Below are 19,229 nucleotides of genomic sequence, written 5' to 3'. Positions count from 1 at the left end.
TCAACCAATTAATTTAACTTTTTGAATATTATTGAAGAAGTATTAACATTCTTTTTGGGAGTCTTGGAGGGGGGGAAGGAATAAGTTATTTTTTGACATACTTTCTATATACATAGAACATACACATTCTTTATTCATCTAGAAAGAGTATATCTCCAGGCACCTAGACAGATAAATATGTATGATGATCTTCTATTGAGAAATATGTACGTTGACCCATGTTCATAGATAATCATACAAATTAATCATGTGTCACAAACCATATCTGAATTGGTGACATGAGAATTTTCAATCCTGTGCTCTACTAGTTGAGCTATCCCGACCATTCACGATGCATTATCCTCATTTTAAGAGATTATTTAAGTATATATCAACTAAAAAAACAATTTAAAAAGTTTGATCCAAGCCCTATAATTTCTTCGATCTTCCAAAATAAAACTTTGTTTAGTTTCATTCAAAGTAATGATATGTGTTGTTAATCAGTTAAATGAGGATAAGTTGCTCCAGCAGCAATGCCAGCCATTATGTTTAGATGAAATCCTAGGTTATATTTGTGTACGTATGTAGGTTTAAAGTTTAAACTATGTAAAATTAAAAAAAAATCATGATCTTGAATATATATATATATATATATATATATAATGTAATTGGAGAAAACTTCTTACCCATTTGACATTTCATAGGATTATGTTCCTTATTTTTGGGAAATTATATGCATGATTTTCTGACACTATAATAGTTAGTCAAATATAAGATTTTATATTTAATGGTAATAAATTAATTAGCACAATTTAATAAATCATTCTAAATATATAAGTTTCTGAGACGGTAATTATGCATTCCTTGAATTTTTTTTTCCGGTGAAGTTCTTGATTCTTTTTTAATTAGACCGTCACGTCAAGTTAATATCAATGTTTAGAATATTGTAATAAAGTAATATATATATATATATAATGAGCTTTATATTATCCACAAGTTATAAATAATGTGATTCATTTTTATATTTTATATAGAGCCAGAGAAAATACAAAGAATTTAAATACATGCATATTCTTTTATGTTGCTTATAAATTAGGTTGAGTTTAGAATCCAAGGAGTTTTAAAATAAAAAATTATTGACCAATAAAAAAATAAATTGAGGTATTTAGCAAAGCTGTTAGATTCGGAGCATTTATTAGTGATGAAGTTTAGGACCGTATCAAGAATAATTCATTCATGCAAGTAAGATTTGAAGAATTTACTATAGTTAATTATTAATTTGAATATGACTTAAGAATATAGAGTTGTTGTTGTTGTTATGTTTAATATTCTTTTCTCATTATTTGGCGATGCCTTTCTGCGAGGAAGAAAGGATTATTATACGTAGCACTTCTTCGGTCTTTAATATAAAACCTATTTAATTAACTTGATTAGATTAAGAAAGTTAGGTAAATTAGTTAATTATAAAAAATGTAATATGTTTTCCCTAAGACACCATAATCATCTTTCTTAATACCATATCTCCCGCTTCTACTTGATTATGATTGAAGAAATATCTATAGAGGTATTTTAGAGAAAATTGATAAATATAAGAAATAGGTTTTATATTTAAGATAAAAACTAACTCAACAATTGGGTCCTATATTTAGGACCGGAGGAGTATTAAACTTCTTTTCTTTCTGTGTGAATATTAATTATTATTTCTTAAAAATTATGCAGTTAGTTCACTTTATCCTATAATTATTTATTCTTTTTTCTTACAACTTAATCCATATGAATACTTCCTAATCATCTCATACTTTGAAGCCTGAAAATATGTGGTTCAATAGTTCCCAATATACTTTGGAGGGACTCTTTTCCCCACAAAACATAAATTTGGTTCAGAAGACACTAAAAGTTGGCTAAAAATATATTCTTTTCGGTTCTAAATATAAAATTTAGTGAAATGATTTTTTTTTCTGGACTTAAATATTTGTTAATCTCCCAAAATTATAATTTTTTTTAATAAAACTCTGCTTATTTAATTGTACCTATCAAGAAAGTTTTTCATGAAGAGAGTAATTTTCAATATAAATGAAAAATAATATTTTAAAAAATAACATATTTTAATGAGATTTTTTTACATTTAAATAAAAAATAATATGTTAAATATTTGTGCTGCATGGTTACAATTATTCCTAGCATTTTATGTGATTTTTTTTTACACAGGTATTTTTTTATTAGAGATAATCATGCGAGAAGAAGCATAGTTAAAAATTTAAGCACCATGTGGTACTAAATGTGATGTTTTACCTAGTAATGACTTATTTTCTAAGAAAATGTATTAATTAAGGGTATTTTAATGAAAAAAATATTTAATACGAGATAAATGGATGTAGTTTTATGAAATTCAAAAGGACCCATTGTTCAGGATAAGAGGGAGTTATTTATAGCGACGTTTAAAATCTTACCAATAAAATTATCTTTTAAAAAACATAATTTATCTTTTTCTGTTTAAGAGCGGCGCCGGCTGCTTACCTGAATTCTCATTTAATAGAATTCTCTGGTGAAAAAAATAAAAAAGCTTTGTATAATTCTCATTCTAAATCTAAATAAAATAAATGTGGCCCCAAAAAAGAATAAATAAAATAAATATGACATATGTAGACCCAGATAAAAGTAAAAATTGGGACTGTTTTTTAAGTGTGTGATGGGGACCCTTTTTTTCTCTGGAAAAAAATTATTTGTGCTTTTGATAATTCATGGTTTAAAAAAATGTAATTTAAATCTCAGTCCTCATATACTGGAAATTTTTAAAAAGGTTAAGATGTAAATTTACTCTGAAAAGTTTTACTCAGCAACACTAAGCACTCAAAAATTTATTTAGGTACAAATTTGCTTGAAAATTTATAATCTTAGCAATTTACTATTTTGACCATCAACATTATATTTTTTTTAATAGCAAGACACAAAATCATCACAATTTTAAATTTCTTAGTAAATTTGCACCTTAATCCTTTCTTAATTAATAAGAAGAAATTAATTACTTGTTATTGAATATTTTCATACAAGTTATTAAATATTGAAAAACAAAGAGCAACAAAGTTGTTATCTTTCATTTTCTCATTCCTTTACCTTCCCTTCAGTCTTGTTGACTCCACCTACAACTCCAAGCAATGCCAAAAAGAAAGCCTCTAATGCTTTTAGAGGGAGGGGAAAAAAGGAGCAAAATACTTACAAATTAATTATCAATAAGACTTTACACTAAAGACAGAATTCCCTCTTTTTTTGCCCCAGACACATTAAAGACAGAATTCAAACCTACTTTCTCGTGATCGTCAAAGACAAACAGTAGGCTTTTTGACAATAATGTGTCAAATATTTACCAATTGAATTAACAACCATAATTATCAAAAAGCCTATAATACATAATCATTACCGTTGTGCGCTATTGAGACTTCTTATAACAAAATCTGAAATTTGAATTGCACCACACTTGAGAAGCTAACAACTACAAGTGAGCTCAAACTCAAAGCTTTGATCTTTCACCATCTTCAAACATCACTACTTCCTTCGTGGTTAAAGAAACGTTCAAAGCTTTGATCTTTCACCATCTTCCAAATGTCTTGATCCTCTTTCATCCGAGACATAAACAATAGTTTTGTTGGGTTTAAGCAGTAATAATAAAGTTCGTTAGATAAAATAGAAGCAAAGCAAATTTCTCAACAATATTGCGTATAGTAGTTATTAATAGAAAGAAGCAAGACCATAGGCCTTTGCTTATTCCTTTCGCTCAAGTGACTGCAAAGCATAGGGTACTGCAACTAATCCAAGGATGAAGAATCAACATATTCATGTGGCTGCTTAGAAGTTTAACATCAAACACAAAAGTAGGGATATTTCATGGAACCACAGGTGGTAGGTTACAAGCTTGCAAGAGTTCCAAACACAAACTTTGTTAAAGCAGTCTCGTGTAAGTAACAGCAATTTTAAGATACACAACAAAGCAGTGATGCTAAAGTTCTTGAGTGTTTTTTAGCAGAGTCTAGGATCATAAAACACCATTCCTGTGACAACTTAAAACAAAAGTAGTAGTAAAAGTGATGAAGCCAAGGATGATTTGCCTGCCCCGTGGAGAGTAGATATTGTTCATTAATCAACTCTCACCGGACGATTGGTGCACGTTGCTGGGTCCCACCAAAGGTGAGTCCACCGCTAAACTGTGATGCACTGCCCATGTTTGTAGAGTTCCCCAAGAATTTGCACTCTGGTTGCCTAAAATTCACATTGTTACTGGACCCACTTGTCATGTCAGAGCAGGTCGAGATAGAAGATGCATTTTCACCAGTGCCGGTTCTTAAGGGACGAATCTCCACCTCTGATATGTCTTTCTTTTGATACAAGTTGACAGAGTCTGAACCAGAATTGGCACTAGTCACAACTTGTACATTGGACTGTTGAAGCTGTCTGGTGCTGAGGAAGCGTCCTCCAGATCCCCTAACCCTGTTCAGAGCATGGCGATGCCGAGACTCGTGAAGATATGGCTGCAATCATTTTCAAAAGGAGCAAAAATCAGTGAGGCAAAATCACTTTTTTCCCTTGTGCAATGGAAACATGGATAAGTAGGCAACAGCTTTGCAAAACAGATTCTACATGTTCTATAACACAATACTAACATGTTCACACAATAATGCAATTACAGCCGGTTTGTTAGGTAAATGATTTGACTGACATATATTAACTTGTTAGAAACTTATTCATACAAATTTGACTGACTTATAAAGTTATTTAAGAAAATCAGCATCCCTATATAGTTTAGTATACACAACTTATAAATCTCAGGTTGGTATGATTTGTTACATCCAAGCACTTGAGAAATAAAGATTTTCACATAACAAACGCCATTCTTAAAGGCCACAAAAAATAACTCTCTTCCCGAAGTAACCTCATGGTTGCAGAACTTCCACATTTTGTATCAGACTGATGAAAAGTGCACATTTTTACTGGTACTCTCAGAACATACCTTACGGCTTTTGACAAGTTTGTTTTGAGCCTCCAGCTTTGCACGTGACTGTCGCCTTCTCAGTATTCCATGGTATTGTTTTGCATTGACATAAATGGGCCCATCTTCTGCAAGATCAAGTGGCAATGCAACTCTAGTAGATGTGAGCCCCAGCAGTTGGGGAACAATTTGGGGTTGATTCTGGTAAAATTAATAACAAAATCAAACTCCAAGTATTAACACATTAAAGGACTGCAAGATAAAATTTTCACAAACAAAAGCAAAGTGACGTAAATTACTTGGTGATATTATAACCATGCAAAAATCCTAAAGATGTATTGAACAGAACTTACAATAGCCTGTGATCCATACGATACTAAAGAGCCACCATAAAAAGGATCACCATACGGATAAGGAACACGAGCCTGAGATGGGATGACAAGTTGTTAATGACTTAATGAACAAGCAAGAAATCAATGAACAGTAATTTCACCTACCATTGAGTGACTAGAATCAAGGTGTGAACAATTGACGTCAGTATCAGTATGATTCAATGACAGAAATGGCTTCATTGAGCTTTCCACTAACCATTACAAAGATCTTGACCAGTAAAAATAGATTCATGTTAGATCAGGCTAGAGGCAAAGTGATGCACGGAATATCGTTACTTTAAAACAAAAAGTTTATTATGTGCTTGACAGGTAAGGGCAACAACACAGAAGACTGCATCGAACATGAGTTCCTACACCTAAAATCAGTTTAAATCAAGCGTGGAATGATAGATTGAGGAGTCACCAAAAACAAGTAATTGCCAGCAACTGGTCTCTACCTCTTGCCCTCTCTCTAATCCTTAGCAACAAAAAGGAATAAAATTTTATTTAATGTGAAGCCATAGAGACAAGCGCATCCCTATTCAGTAACAAATAGGACAGTTTTTCTTCTACTCTAATCAAATATACATTTCCTCTACCAAATGCACCAAAGAACAGCAAAAAGGATACTCCATATGGAGATGTGGCAGAAGTTTAAACTCAATTGGACAGCTGTTTCTGGATGAGAACATATGACACCCAATTAGGGAAAAAGGTCTTTGTGAGCTTTATGAATATACGACAAAACCTCATAGGAAGTCTTGTATTTCCTTTCAAGGAGGGAATTCTCTCTAACTGGGAATGAGAAAATTGATGAGGGAACTTAGATGAATACTCATCAGAAGGATCAGCAATGAAATTCTAGCATAAGAAGAAAAAACTCAGAGCAAAAGGGATTCAGCCATTGATGTTTCCTACTATTCAGGTATATACAAATAAAAATTCCAAGAAATATTGGTCATACCCATGCTATAGAAGTTGCGGATGTGGGAAATGATTTGGTGAAAAAACTTGAATATGAAGTGACAGTAGATTTGGCATTCTGCATGTCACATAACTATCTCTAGCTAGAGAAAACGCATCCAAACAGGAATTCATGGAAAGTACGAAAATCAAAGATGACTATAAGCTACATCCAGACCCATAAGAGCTTTCTATATTCAAATTTCAATACCAAGATCAAAGAATCAAATACGACTAAGTCATGGAAGGTACAAACATGAACGAAAGAAAGGTCAGAAATTCTTGAACGCTAACCAAGTTGCCATGGAAAGTCAAAACATTATGGATTCTGTTATATAGCTGCTTGTTTATGTAACAAAACATACAAGCTTACATATAAAAAATCAGATATTGGTGAAGTCAGAGCATTAACTATGGAAGTTAAAGTACGTATTTAATCTAAACTTGAATCTGAAATCTGAAGAATTTCAAAAGTCCCAGCAAATGCAGAAGTCTAATGTTTCTTATTTTTGGAATTTAGAACAATTTGCAGGTATGCGGATTCCCCACATGATCACCATTAACAAATGTTGTATGGTGATGTTGAACATTAAAAAGTAAAATACAGCAACATCAGAAGATATTAAACATATCAAAGGATTTTCAAGATGGCCTATTACTTACCATGTGTTGGGTACAAAGAATACAGTGTTACAGCCTTTGATTCTTGAAACCTCCAATCAAGTTCTACAAAAAGAACACATCCCCAGAAACTTAAACACAATGAAAACTGCAGAAAGACGTACTCTTATGGAGGACATAAAATTATTGTGCCAGATATTGGCCCCAGAAGATTATCAACATTTCTAACTGTGGTAAATGGAAGCAACCAAGTCTCCAGTTATGAGCTAGCATTCAAAAGATTCCAAGAACAAATTTTTTTCAAGTTTCCCTCTTTCATCATTCAGAAATGAACTAGGAGACTAAAATAGAAAGAGATGCCTTTACAGACAATGTACAACATATGAAATCCGTATAGAACATAAACCTCTGTGATATAATACAAAAGCAATAAATCAATCATCACAACAGAGCATCAAATCGATCGCAACATCCCATTTCATATACCGCTAAAGTATCTGAATATCGTCGTTTTATACTAATGAAGCACTCTGAGACCTACGAATCCCAAATCCAAAATGCAAGGATTGACCATAAAAGTCAAACATGGTTGTAATCATGAGATCACCAAAAAATCAGAACACCCTAAGAAAGGGAAAAATATGAAAGAAAAAACTCTCAAATGGCAGATCAAAATCCCATCTTCTTCAGAGAAGATCAACAGAACAACGACAGTAACAACTTTAACTTAACAATAAAATTTTCAGACACCTAAACAACATCAGCTGACCTTAAGCTTCACATGCAAACGGTAAACAACAATCATAAGCCTAACCTTTCGGATCCCATGTATATGTTATTCACAAATAACTGGAGAAGAGAGAAAAAGACAAAGCACAGACACCCACAATGCATGTAAAAGGAATAGAAAGTTTAAAAAAATACTAAGAAAAAAGAAACAAAAAGTAAAAGAGATATAAAGGGAAGAATAAAAAAGAAGAGGCCATGAAGCAACGGAAAAGGTGACCAGTGTGGGAAGAGGATATGATACGAGGCAGGATGAAGATACAGATATAGAGAAAGAGAGAGAGAGAGAGAGGATGAGAAATATACCTTTGGGATCTGGTTAGTGGTGGAATGAAGAAGCAAGAAATAGTGCTGCTGGGTTGAGCTTGGGCATGTCTCCTCCGTTGAAACCCTCACTAGCCCCAAAGCCAATATCTCTTTCTCTCTCACACACACACAAACAGAAGCTTTCACTCTTGTTTCTCTCTGATGAGTCTTTGGGTTTGCTGAACTTACTCACTCAGCCTATAAATACTGCCAATGAGGAGATCACACAAAACCCACCAGCAACAGGTCCACCATTGTCACCACCTCTCTCTCTTTCCTCCACCTGGTTTCTTTATAATTTTTTAATGACTAAAATTTCATAGTATTACTTTATTTTTTTCTCAACTTAGAAAAACGCGCACAAACGTATTCATTATATTAACGTGCCTTGGTTGATAGGCGTTGATGAAAAAGGAATGCTGCCGGTTAAAAGAAAAAAAACAGATATGCTCATATTTTTATATTAAAAACAATAATATAATATAATTAATATTACATATATAAATTAAATTTCTCTGGACAAAATACAAATTAGATTCCTTTGTTTATAAAATCTAAGTACACAAAAAACGTTAACACCAACTAAATTTCAAAAGTAAAACTTCGTTTAATCATATGCGTGATGTTGTTATTGAAATATTAAAGAAACTAATTAAATTATTTATTTATAATAAATAAGTATTATTTTTTAAAATATTCTTATTAATTAGGTGTATTTATTAAAACTATTATTATTACAAAAATTATCTTAAAAAATAAATAAATATAATATACCAAATAGATTAAAATATAATATTTATGATTAAAATAAAAGTCAGATTTTATATTAAGAACTGACTGTAGTAGTTAATAAATACAAGTTAAATTCTTAAAGTTATTGAATTGCATATTTAAAAATTTTTTTACTGAGGGTCTCTTTCTTATGGGCCCACAACCAACCTTCCTCAACCCTTGGGTCTAGAGCCTTCGTTTTCTTCACTCTGCTCCAGCCGCCCTTGACTGTTCACTCTTTACCCACCTTCCAATCCTATGCGTGAAGTTCAGACGGAGTCAACTCGCTGCTTTTACCGTCCGATTCATCCTCTCAATGAACAACTTTTTCACGCGCGTCTGGCGAGTCGGGAAGGTCCCTGTGGGCATTGGATAAAACCACGAGATGTCTTGAGTTTCTTACAATTTAACCATATTAGCTGCTTTAATTCCGAAAACGTCCCGCCACCTTCGTATTCGTCTCTGTGTGTGACACGTGGTTGAGAATATCGAAATACCCATTTTGCCCTTGGCTTTTGTTGTTAATTACTGGATTTATGGTTGTCCTCGGAATCTTTAAAGTTTAAACTATTGTACGGACTAATGTGAACCTTGGGATTGTGGGTGACAAGCGAAGACCTAGGGATGACCAAAACAAACCCTTTTCCTTTTTCTTCCTTTTGGATTTTTCCTACCCACACGCTATCATTTTACTCTTTTAATTTCATTCACAAGATGCTTTTCGAATATTTTTCTGAAATTAAGAAAAAAAATTTTGACGCCACTAACTCTGTCTTAATTTCACTTCTCTTTAACATATATATATATTCTTGAAAGTAATCATTACCCCCAAAACAATAAAGTGTTGAGGTTGATTAAGTATTTCCTCATGTCGGCCAGATGCTGTGATCCATTCAGTTCTAAATATAAGACTTATTTTGTAATATAATTTACACTATAAAATAGATTATTACATTACAAAATAGGTCTTATATTTAGAATCAGAAGAATAATTTATTTAGTATCTATGTTTAATTTTTTAAGTAAATCCAACAACTTAAAATATTTTATAATTTATTTAGTACTTTGAAATATTTTTTTAAATGCATCTAAAATATTGAAACAAATATCTTGGAATATTTGGTGGACATTTATTTAATGGACTTATTGAAAAGTCAATAATAAAGTTAAAATTACTTTTGAAAAAAATACTTCCGAGACATAATTGCACAAAAAACATTAATATTTTAATGGCAAAATTTCACCCCCAAATATCTTAGTGTTAAATGCATATGAAAAAATATTTTAAAAGTATTAGATGTATTGCAAAATACCTAATAGACATACCTTAACCTAAATAATAAATTAGAGGTAATTTATATTATAAATTTAATAACATGACTTACATTAAAAACAAAAAATATTCCTCTACTTTGTAAATGAAATTAAAGGAGCATGCAAATAAAAATTTTGATGAATTGAATTGAAATTTTATTAGGGGTCTCCTAACTTAAAAACGAGAGCGATAAAAATATTTAATAAAAGTGGGATTCAAGCTTCTTACTCTCGTTTTGATTAATTTTGGTGATAAAATATTTTAATTTTTTTTCCTCAACCTAATGATGTAAAGCGTTCATATTGGATAGCACTTGGTAATATAATAGCGCGTCAAGCTTATCTCATGTGGAGTAATCCAATGCTTTAGACTATTTTATTAACTCTTATCATAATAGGATTCTAAGATATTTTAATAATGTTTTCAAATATTTAACCCATTTGCATTTAGTGGATGTGTACGTGAATTGACTTTGATGATTTAAAATAAAACAAATGGTATCTTTAACCCGGTTTAACCTTTTTTTTGCCCACTAACTCGGGTTAATTATAATTATAATCTTATAAAATATAATAAGCAATTTTCCAGAGGCAAGAAGCCGATTCTTATCACTTGATTGATTTGGTTGAGAAATTTCTTTAATTTTTTTTTCAAATAGTAGGGCTAAGATAATTTTTTTTCCCAAATATTTAACACTTTTACATTTAGGGTCGGTTTACATGAAGTGAAAACAGTATTTTTATTTCGGTTTATTCACAATCATTATAAAATATAATATAATAAGAAATTTTTGTTATTTTAAGAGAAGCATAGAACATCATCATCTTTTTTAATCTGATCTTATCACAGTGGATGTTAGGTGAGACACATGATAAAAAATAAAAATGATAGATACTTTTATGAGTGAAAATAATTTTTGTAAATTTGAAATTAATAAAATTAAATAATAGATATAATAGTTTTTACAGCACGACTAAATTTTAATTTTATCATAATTAATTTGAGTAATAATACTCAAATTTAAGCTGAAATTACTAAATACTCCCTCCAATCCTAATCTTAAATATTTCGCTTTGTCTCACAAAATAATACAATCTTTTTTCCAAACAATTTATCAATTACATTTATTACACAATTTTTCATATGGTTTTCAATATAAATTACTAAAGAGAATGTTTTGAGAAAATTAACACAAGTTTAAAATAACTAACTTAATTAAGAAGCATTAAATAGTTTTAAGGTAAAAAATTGTTTTACTTTCCATCTCTTTCCATTCCATCTTATTTTAGGTAGCAAACAAGCCAGATTCTTTCATTAAATATAGAAATCGTAAAGTAATATCCAAAAAAAAGGGGTGAGGATAAGAGTGACACTAATTAGCAGATTGGAAGGAATCTATAACAAAGTTAAATAAAGAGATTAAGAAATGGGTTAGTACAAGAATGTCGGTTGTCACAAAGCTAAACAAACGAGGCTAGATTAGCAGATTAGCAAAATATAATCATTGATCAATTCTTTATCCCAAAGCACATGAAAATGAAAAGATAAACGCAACAGATGTTCACATTGGGAATCAATTAGAACATCGGATTATAATTTGAAGCCAATTAAATAAGTCTGTGGCTTTTTCAGTTTTGATATTTTTTAATGGTGCTTTTGTCTGCCTTTTCTGCTCCTCTGTTCTATACTTTTTTTCCTTTTGGGAAAAAAAAATCTGTGGTCTTATCTTTGTTCATATTTTGGTTTTCTTTTTGTGAAGAAACATATTACTTCAATCTGTCAATTAGGATTCTTTGCTCCGGCAAATAGATACACATTATCCATGTTTTATTCAATTCTTTGGCCAAAATAACTTTCAAAATATCTATGGATAGTAATCTATATATTTTTAATACTCCTCCGGTCCTTAATATAAGACCCAATTCTTGAGTTGGTTTTGGTCCTAAATATAAGACTCATTTATCATATTTATCAATTTTCTCTAAATTACCCCTCTAGATACTCTCTCAACCATAATCAAGTAGAAGAGGGAGAGGGGGTATTAAGAAAGATGATTATGGTATTTTGGAAAAAATGTGTCACTTTTCTTATAATTAACTAACTTACCTAACTTCCTTAATCTAATCAAATTAGTTAAATGGGTCTTATATTAAGAACCGGAGGAGTAACATATTTCAAATTTAAATCACAAAAAATATTTTGAATTATTAGTGCAACCTTTAGTTTCCTAATTTTAAGAACAAAAATTCATTTCATATGGAAAAATAGCCATTCAGCTGACACAAGACACTATCACAATCATAATAATATTAACAGAAGTGGGAAAAAAAATAAATGAAACAATAGAGTTAACAAAATTCTTGTCATCCAAATCTACATGGAATTATCAAACTAGGACCTTAATTACTCTTTTTTTTCGTTTTACTTTTTCTGATTCGGCATTCCCTAAGAGAATAACTAAAGGCTAAAGCAGGCTAGGCTGGCTTTTCTCACCTCTGCAGCCCATACCACCAGCTCCTTCTCAAAGCAATATGGTGGAAGCAAGCTGGATTATGGCTTCTTCTGAAATAATGACAAGGCCAAAAAATAAAAAAGAATCTTTTCAGAGGAATAAAAAGAAGCAACTGAAATATGTACAATTAGAAATTCTTGGATAATGATGTCAATAAAAAATATGTATATGAGCCCCAAGAATAATTTCATAGACATGCAAAACTACTGAAGAGTCCAGAGGCCAACAAAACCAGTTTAACCAAAGATTCTGATTAGCGTGCTTCAGCCAAATACTTAATAGCACCAGATATTAAAATTATAATAACAAGCTGATTTTAACATAGATTTGTCATCTAAATCACGTCAGTAATGCCATAGGAGTTGAAACTGTCATGTTATATTAAAGCCAAAGCCTAAAATTCAAATGCTAGAAAGTCCAGGGAGTAACTCACAATGCGAATCTACAGCTTCAAGTTGATCTTTTCAGACCATTCGAAGATCTCTGAGTACACTTTATCTCCGCCTAAGTCCTCACCAGTGGCTCCTGCCGCTACTCTTATAATATCTTCAAGTAATGCAAAGTTCCCCAATATATCAACATGATTGCCACTCTGAGTTCCCCGACCCTCTAGAAGATTAGCTGGAGGGGCATGATCGTACTCCCTTATGTAAGTTCGGATTCCTGAAGGATTGAACCGTGTTCTTCCCCGCCAGCCTTTCGCACACATGAAGCCAGCACTTAAAACAGGAACAGTTTCATCCCCATTTACAGAATAAACTCCATTCCTCAGACAAGAATGTTCATCTCCACCCTCTGCCGATGTGTCAATCTGAAAGGGAATGTGGCATTCAGATGGAGCAGTTAACTTATAGACATATGCTCTTTCCGTAGGAATCCCGACCCCATACATTGAATAGATTTCCATATCCGGAGCATTTGGTAATCTGCAGCAGAAGGAAGAGGAAAACAGACTATAATCAGAAATAGTAGGAAAAAGAAGAATTTTACATTCATATCAGGATAGCATATGATAAACAAAATCTAATAATAAAAATTATAAGACTTGGATGAATAGCATGCGGCAATCCATTGGGACCATCAATCTAGGTAATGAAATAACCAAGAAGCCGTCAAGCGTATCACAATAGTGGGACTCTTTTACCTGCCAAATTTAAATAGGTGTACTCGTTTCAAAAAATATGCATACGATTTGTTCATGGAAGACTTTAGTTTAAGGAAAACAAATTACAACGTTTGCTTTCTAACTTTCGTGGGAAACCAAGAAGAATAAATATGAATAAAATGTCTTACGTCGTTTCCAAGGGATTAGACCAATATTTGTAATGTTTGTATTTTGGATCATCCAAGTTCTCAGCAATCCCATGTGAAAAATGTGCATCTCCACGTTTCATCATCTTTGGAGCAACAAAATTGAGCAGATCAATAATTTCATCAGATGTGTAAGCCTTGTAATCTGATACAGCTTTAATTCCCTCGACACCCATTTCATGGTACTCCGTCCAGGCATCACAGTACGATGAGTTGGCAAGGTTTCTACCCTTGTGCGCACCCTTCAATTACAACAAAAAATGAACGAAGAAATATGACAATGCTATTCACAAAAGCAACTGATTCCATGAGCATGAGGGTAGCAAGTATCCACAATTGGTGAATATCAATATACAATGCAGAGCAATATTTAAATGTCGATGTCTAAGCATTGCGTTGAAAATTTTGCTTGAAAGTAGATCAAATTTGAGAGTAACAATATGATCGCAAACTGAAACTAATATTGTTTCTCTTGCATGTTAGAGAATCCATGCTACCTGTCAGAATAACTTCAGAGAACAGTAGCATTGCGATGGTGATCAGTTGAGCACCATGAAATGATTTCCATGTGCACAATTCAAGAATGATTAACTAACACTTACAGCCAAGTTATTATCGAAGTATGTCCAGCACAGATCGCAAATACTGTATTATTTAATCATTTGGGAAAAAAAGTAATCAATTCAAGAGGTGGCAAACAAAGTAATAAAACTTATATATTAGAAAACATTATAAGAAACATTACCCTAAAATCCAACCTCTCAAGCCTGGAGGAATGTAACTCAACTACATCCTTCCCAAATGATATAATTCTTCCATAATTCACGTTTTTGGCTCGTCCAGGGTGGTTGCCATTTTGAACTACATTGTCTGTAATATTATTCTTCTGCTTCTTTGAACTGCAGTCAAAGTAACCCTCAGGAGACCAATCAAGGCCACCCCATATGGTGTCTCCACCTTTTGGTATCATTGACATAGTTGAATCCCATGTCCGGGTCATCCGCATTAAATGTTGTAGAGTGTGAAGTCCAAAAACATCCTTATCCAAAAAGCCTGGTGCCATAGCCCTGTAAAGAATTAGCAGTCCACTTACTGGCTAAAGAATGATGGAAACAACCATGTTTTTAGACTTCCATTACAGAGGAATCAATTCTAGGTGTTCTAGCAAATGAGGGAAGGCATTAAGATCAAGCAACTGGTTTTCTATTCGCGAATAACTTTATTCAAGAGAAAAAGGCATTTACAGTTAAAAGAGTGCAATACCCCCGGGGGGGGGGGGTTATCACCAAGCCAATATGATAAAATACATAAAATACAATGAATCTCTCTCCCTCTCCCTCTGACACACACACACACACACACAGATAAATTCTTTAAGAATAACTTAAGAAATGAAAGCATATATCTGGATAAATTGCTTCGTTGATCCATAATTTTATCATCAACCAAAAATTGAATTATCACAGTGAGCTTTGACTAAAACTTTAAAGCTTTCAAGGGCCAATGGAAAAAAGGCACTCAATGGTGACGTGCCCATCTCATGCATATTATTCATTCCTCAATCCATTGCCATTTCAGAAGGTAAAGTAAGATTTACCCACACATTTCCTGTAATTTGACAATACTTGCTTGAGAGCATTTAAAACCTACTTATCCTGAAATTTCTTTTTATTTTAGAAAAAGCAAATATAGGATCAAGAATTCACATTCACATTAAAGTGGTTAGAACAAGAACCTGGCAAGAGCTATATCCCTGCCTTCTATGGAGAAAAGTCCAGCAACTGATTTTGGAACACCAAGAAACGGCCCTCCAATGTTCATGACTGCTTTTATATGCTTGGCACACCAATCTGATCCACCTCCTCCACCCACTGGTGCTGGTGCTTCAACCCATTTCATAAAATGAAGGAAGTACAGAACACCCATTGAGTGTGGAATAACAACCACTTTTTTACCATTATTTGTAGCCACCATGAGTTCTATATTACTTTTCATTCTACTCAAAGTTTGATCTCTGACCTGGTCAAGTTAAACAGAAAATGATAAAACCTTGTATGCAATTTGAACAAGAAACGGGTCCATAAAGTAGACACAACAACTAGGACTGATTAAACTCAAATTACCTCTGTATTCTGAAATGAGATTCTCCAATCATATGCAGCCATATACATGCTTTTCTCCTCATAACCAATGCGAGCTAAATTAGCTATTAGAACAGCCCAGACAAAATAACCGGGTGCAAAATAATCAGCTGCTACAAGACCAGATACAGGCCTAACTCTTATGCCTGGATGATCTAGTCCCGTCTCATTATCAAGTGACATGTGTTCAACCCAGCATAATGGTCTGCAGATTGCAGAAATTCAAGAATTAGATTAGATTACAATTTAGCAAGAAAAATTGTGTTAGTGCCCTTAAACAACAAAAAAACAGGAATTTGAAACAAGTATAAAATGGCGAGAGAAATACACAATAATCTACACAGGAAGATAAATGTTAGATATTATCAAAAATTTGAAACATTTGATTAAATTCTCGTAAACTTTCATGACAACGGGACATCTCCACAAGTTCCCCAAGTCTCAACCAAAGGCATGAAGGACAGGACTTAATTTATTCTACCAAATGATGAACAAGTCGCAATATGAACATTATTCTATTTTTTGGTTATAAAAACAATTATTCTATCATCAAAGCCTATGTAATGCGTCGTACTAACATGCTCAACAGACAACATAAGGTCGTAATCAGTTTTTTGTGCCATCATCATTCAATGAAGACAAGTAAATCTTGAAGGCCCCTATATTACAGAGTTTTACCAACAACCAATTCTGGAACAGTGAAGAAAAATTGTCAGCCGATGTCGCTTGTCTCTTACAAATTATTTCATTTGAGTCAGTGGAAGTTACTCCCTAAACACATTTCCCATTCTTGTTATGTCAGTAAAGAAACCAAAACAAATTTATCGCTTGTCGTGAACGGCTCTTTTTACTTCCAGATCAAGAAGGATACGCATTAATATAGCTTTTCGCATTGAGCAAACCGCCCACTGAAGCTTTTCAAGACTAATATGCGCGACATCGAATTCATAATTTAACCTGGAACGGTAGCTTTCTGGAATTGATAAAGAAATAAACGTAAAAATTCCAGTACCTCTTATATATCTCTCCGAAATAGCCACCCCACATTCTCTTTCTGAACAGTCCTTCCGCACACTGACGACCCTCCCAAAGTTCCAATCCTCCCGTCACAATGCCAGGCACGAAAACCACCGGGTGCTTCACCGTCAAGCCCTCCTTCCTCAATTTCACGCCGGGTGGATCCGGCAATGGCCCTCCAATCGCCTCCGCTACATACTGAGGAATCGATGCCGGCATTGCATTATACAGAAACAGCAGAAGCCACCAAAGTGAGCAAATAAAACCGACGAACCAACAACAAGTATCAACACAAGTCCATTTCTTTGTCTTCCTGATTTCTTTTCCCTTCCTCTTAATTTTCTCTTTCTCTTTCTCGTTCTCCTTCTCCCTCTTATCGCCATCTTGATCAGAATCAGGAGTGGAATTCGCAGGACCCTTTCTGCGTCTTAAGAACGACATCGTTTCCGACCACTCTAGCAAGAGCCAGAGAAAAAGGTGCAGGGAAAAAAATAAAGAAAGAATGAAGACGAAAAGCAACTTTAAATCTTTAAATGCTCGGAAAGTATGGGATGTTATTCTGGTTCGTTAAAGGAGCCTGAGGCTGAAGCGGTGAGCTGGCGTGATTGCTCACAAAAAGTCAATACACACCACTTCAAGCATAAACCATTCATAGTCGGAACGCTAGATTCCGGCAACCGGAGCAATGAAGAAAACGCCGGCGACTAGGAATGGCAGTGAAAGAACGAAGAATCACGTGATGGCTCGCCGTCGTCGCGCGCATGTTCAGGTCGTGTGTAAGAATGAACGAGATCGTAAAAACGTATAGCTTGGGATCGGGCGAGCGGGTCCCAGAAAGAAGGAATCTTCAGATGGTGACAAGTGTCAGTACGACGAAGCATCAGCTGTTTCTGAAATGTGTGGTAACTTGCTTACCGTGGACGAGCCAATCAGATAAGAGGGCGGGAATTTCAAAGGCGATGAACGGTGCAGATTCAAGGAGTGACGCAAACAGCATGGGTGGCCGCCGTATCCAATAGCTTACGCCTAAAAGTTGGTGCCGAGTTAGTTTAGGCTTTTGCGGGGAAGGTATGTGGCTGTTTCCTTCCTGGAGGTCGTTTCAGAAAATTCAAATGCTGTTGGCCCAAAAACATAAATAAACCAAAGATTGATCCCTCTAATCCCGGGAGCTGGCTTCGGTCCCATTAAGACAAAAAAACAAATTTAGTGTGTGACGTTGTAAATAAAAATAATCTTTTTCTTTAGGCGCAATTTTTTTTTATTGGAGACAATTATGTTTGAGATGTTGACGGGTATTAAATATGGACATATGTCTTTTTACTATGAGGTGAGTGATTAATCCCTTTCGCTTGACTCAACTACTTGTTGGTAGTAAGTTTTTAAATATAATTTTTTTAAAAAAAAAATTGGGCTAAGGTGTTTAAGCATCCATAAGTATTTAATTCCATCTAGTATTTTAAAATATTTCGTGGTGTATTCAGTATTTTGAAGTTTTTTTTTTCAAATGTGTCCTACACTTTAAATTATATTTTAGTACATCTAGTACCATAAAATATTTTTTCAAATAATCTAACAATTTAAATTATATTTTGATATATCGAGTATCTTAAAATATTTTTTCAGATGCATTGAGTATTTATATTATTTTTTGGTGTATTTAGCTCCTTTAACCGTCAAAGATAAAATTGTATTAAAAAAATATTCTAGCACCTCAAAAAATATTTCAAACTACTAGACATATTACAAAATACTTTAAAATATTATATGTAGCTGTACATACATGGAAAATAATGCTGAATAATTAGTGCGTATCTCACTGGAGGGATAAGTATGATGGTCGTCATCTTAACGTTGTGAGCTCAAATGCTGACACTGATATGAAAACTTGATTGAGGAATTATGTAATTAGCTACTACTTCCGGTTTTAATTATAAGACCCAGTTGACTAATTTGAGGAGATTAAGGAGTAAGTTAAGTTAGTTATTTGTAACAAATAAGTGTTATCATTCCTAAAATATCCTTACTAATTAAGTGTGTTGGTTAGAACTATCATTATTAGAAGGACTATCTTGGAAAAAAATGCATAAATATGAGAGACAAAATGGATTGGGGTTTTATAATTAAAACCAAACTAAAAGTCAAATGGGGTTTTATA

General features: G+C 33.2%; 2 protein-coding genes across 5 annotated transcripts; both read right to left on the bottom strand.

Annotated features, from left to right (window-relative positions):
• Positions 1 to 3,829: 3,829 nt before the first annotated feature.
• On the bottom strand, positions 3,830 to 8,193 carry LOC114713175 (nuclear transcription factor Y subunit A-3). Of its 4 annotated transcripts, none has more exons than XM_028897763.1 (6): positions 8,008 to 8,193; positions 6,958 to 7,020; positions 5,458 to 5,560; positions 5,314 to 5,385; positions 4,982 to 5,161; positions 3,830 to 4,502 (listed from the first exon to the last, which is right to left on the bottom strand). In XM_028897763.1, the coding sequence occupies exons 3-6, from the start codon at positions 5,530 to 5,532 to the stop codon at positions 4,122 to 4,124; spliced, it is 708 nt and encodes a 235-aa protein (XP_028753596.1). In that variant the 5' UTR covers positions 5,533 to 5,560; positions 6,958 to 7,020; positions 8,008 to 8,193; the 3' UTR covers positions 3,830 to 4,121. The 4 variants fall into 4 exon arrangements, with proteins under 4 accessions (XP_028753596.1, XP_028753597.1, XP_028753599.1 ...); XM_028897764.1 differs by lacking the exon at positions 8,008 to 8,193 and adding an exon at positions 7,402 to 7,420; XM_028897766.1 differs by lacking the exon at positions 5,458 to 5,560.
• A 4,190-nt stretch (positions 8,194 to 12,383) lies between these two features.
• Positions 12,384 to 17,954, bottom strand: LOC114713127 (phospholipid:diacylglycerol acyltransferase 1). The gene is made up of 7 exons (XM_028897706.1): positions 17,070 to 17,954; positions 16,040 to 16,262; positions 15,652 to 15,935; positions 14,662 to 14,983; positions 13,899 to 14,158; positions 13,039 to 13,531; positions 12,384 to 12,655 (listed from the first exon to the last, which is right to left on the bottom strand). The coding sequence occupies exons 1-6, from the start codon at positions 17,513 to 17,515 to the stop codon at positions 13,048 to 13,050; spliced, it is 2,019 nt and encodes a 672-aa protein (XP_028753539.1). The 5' UTR covers positions 17,516 to 17,954; the 3' UTR covers positions 12,384 to 12,655; positions 13,039 to 13,047.
• Between the last annotated feature and the right edge of the window lie 1,275 nt (positions 17,955 to 19,229).

This window comes from Neltuma alba, unplaced genomic scaffold (assembly GCF_004799145.2).
Source record: "Neltuma alba isolate B1F8T4 unplaced genomic scaffold, ASM479914v2 tig00011419_pilon, whole genome shotgun sequence".
Classification (NCBI taxonomy): Eukaryota; Viridiplantae; Streptophyta; class Magnoliopsida; order Fabales; family Fabaceae; genus Neltuma; species Neltuma alba.
Note: the sequence above shows the minus strand (reverse complement) of the source record. Positions and strands in the feature narration are given on the sequence as shown.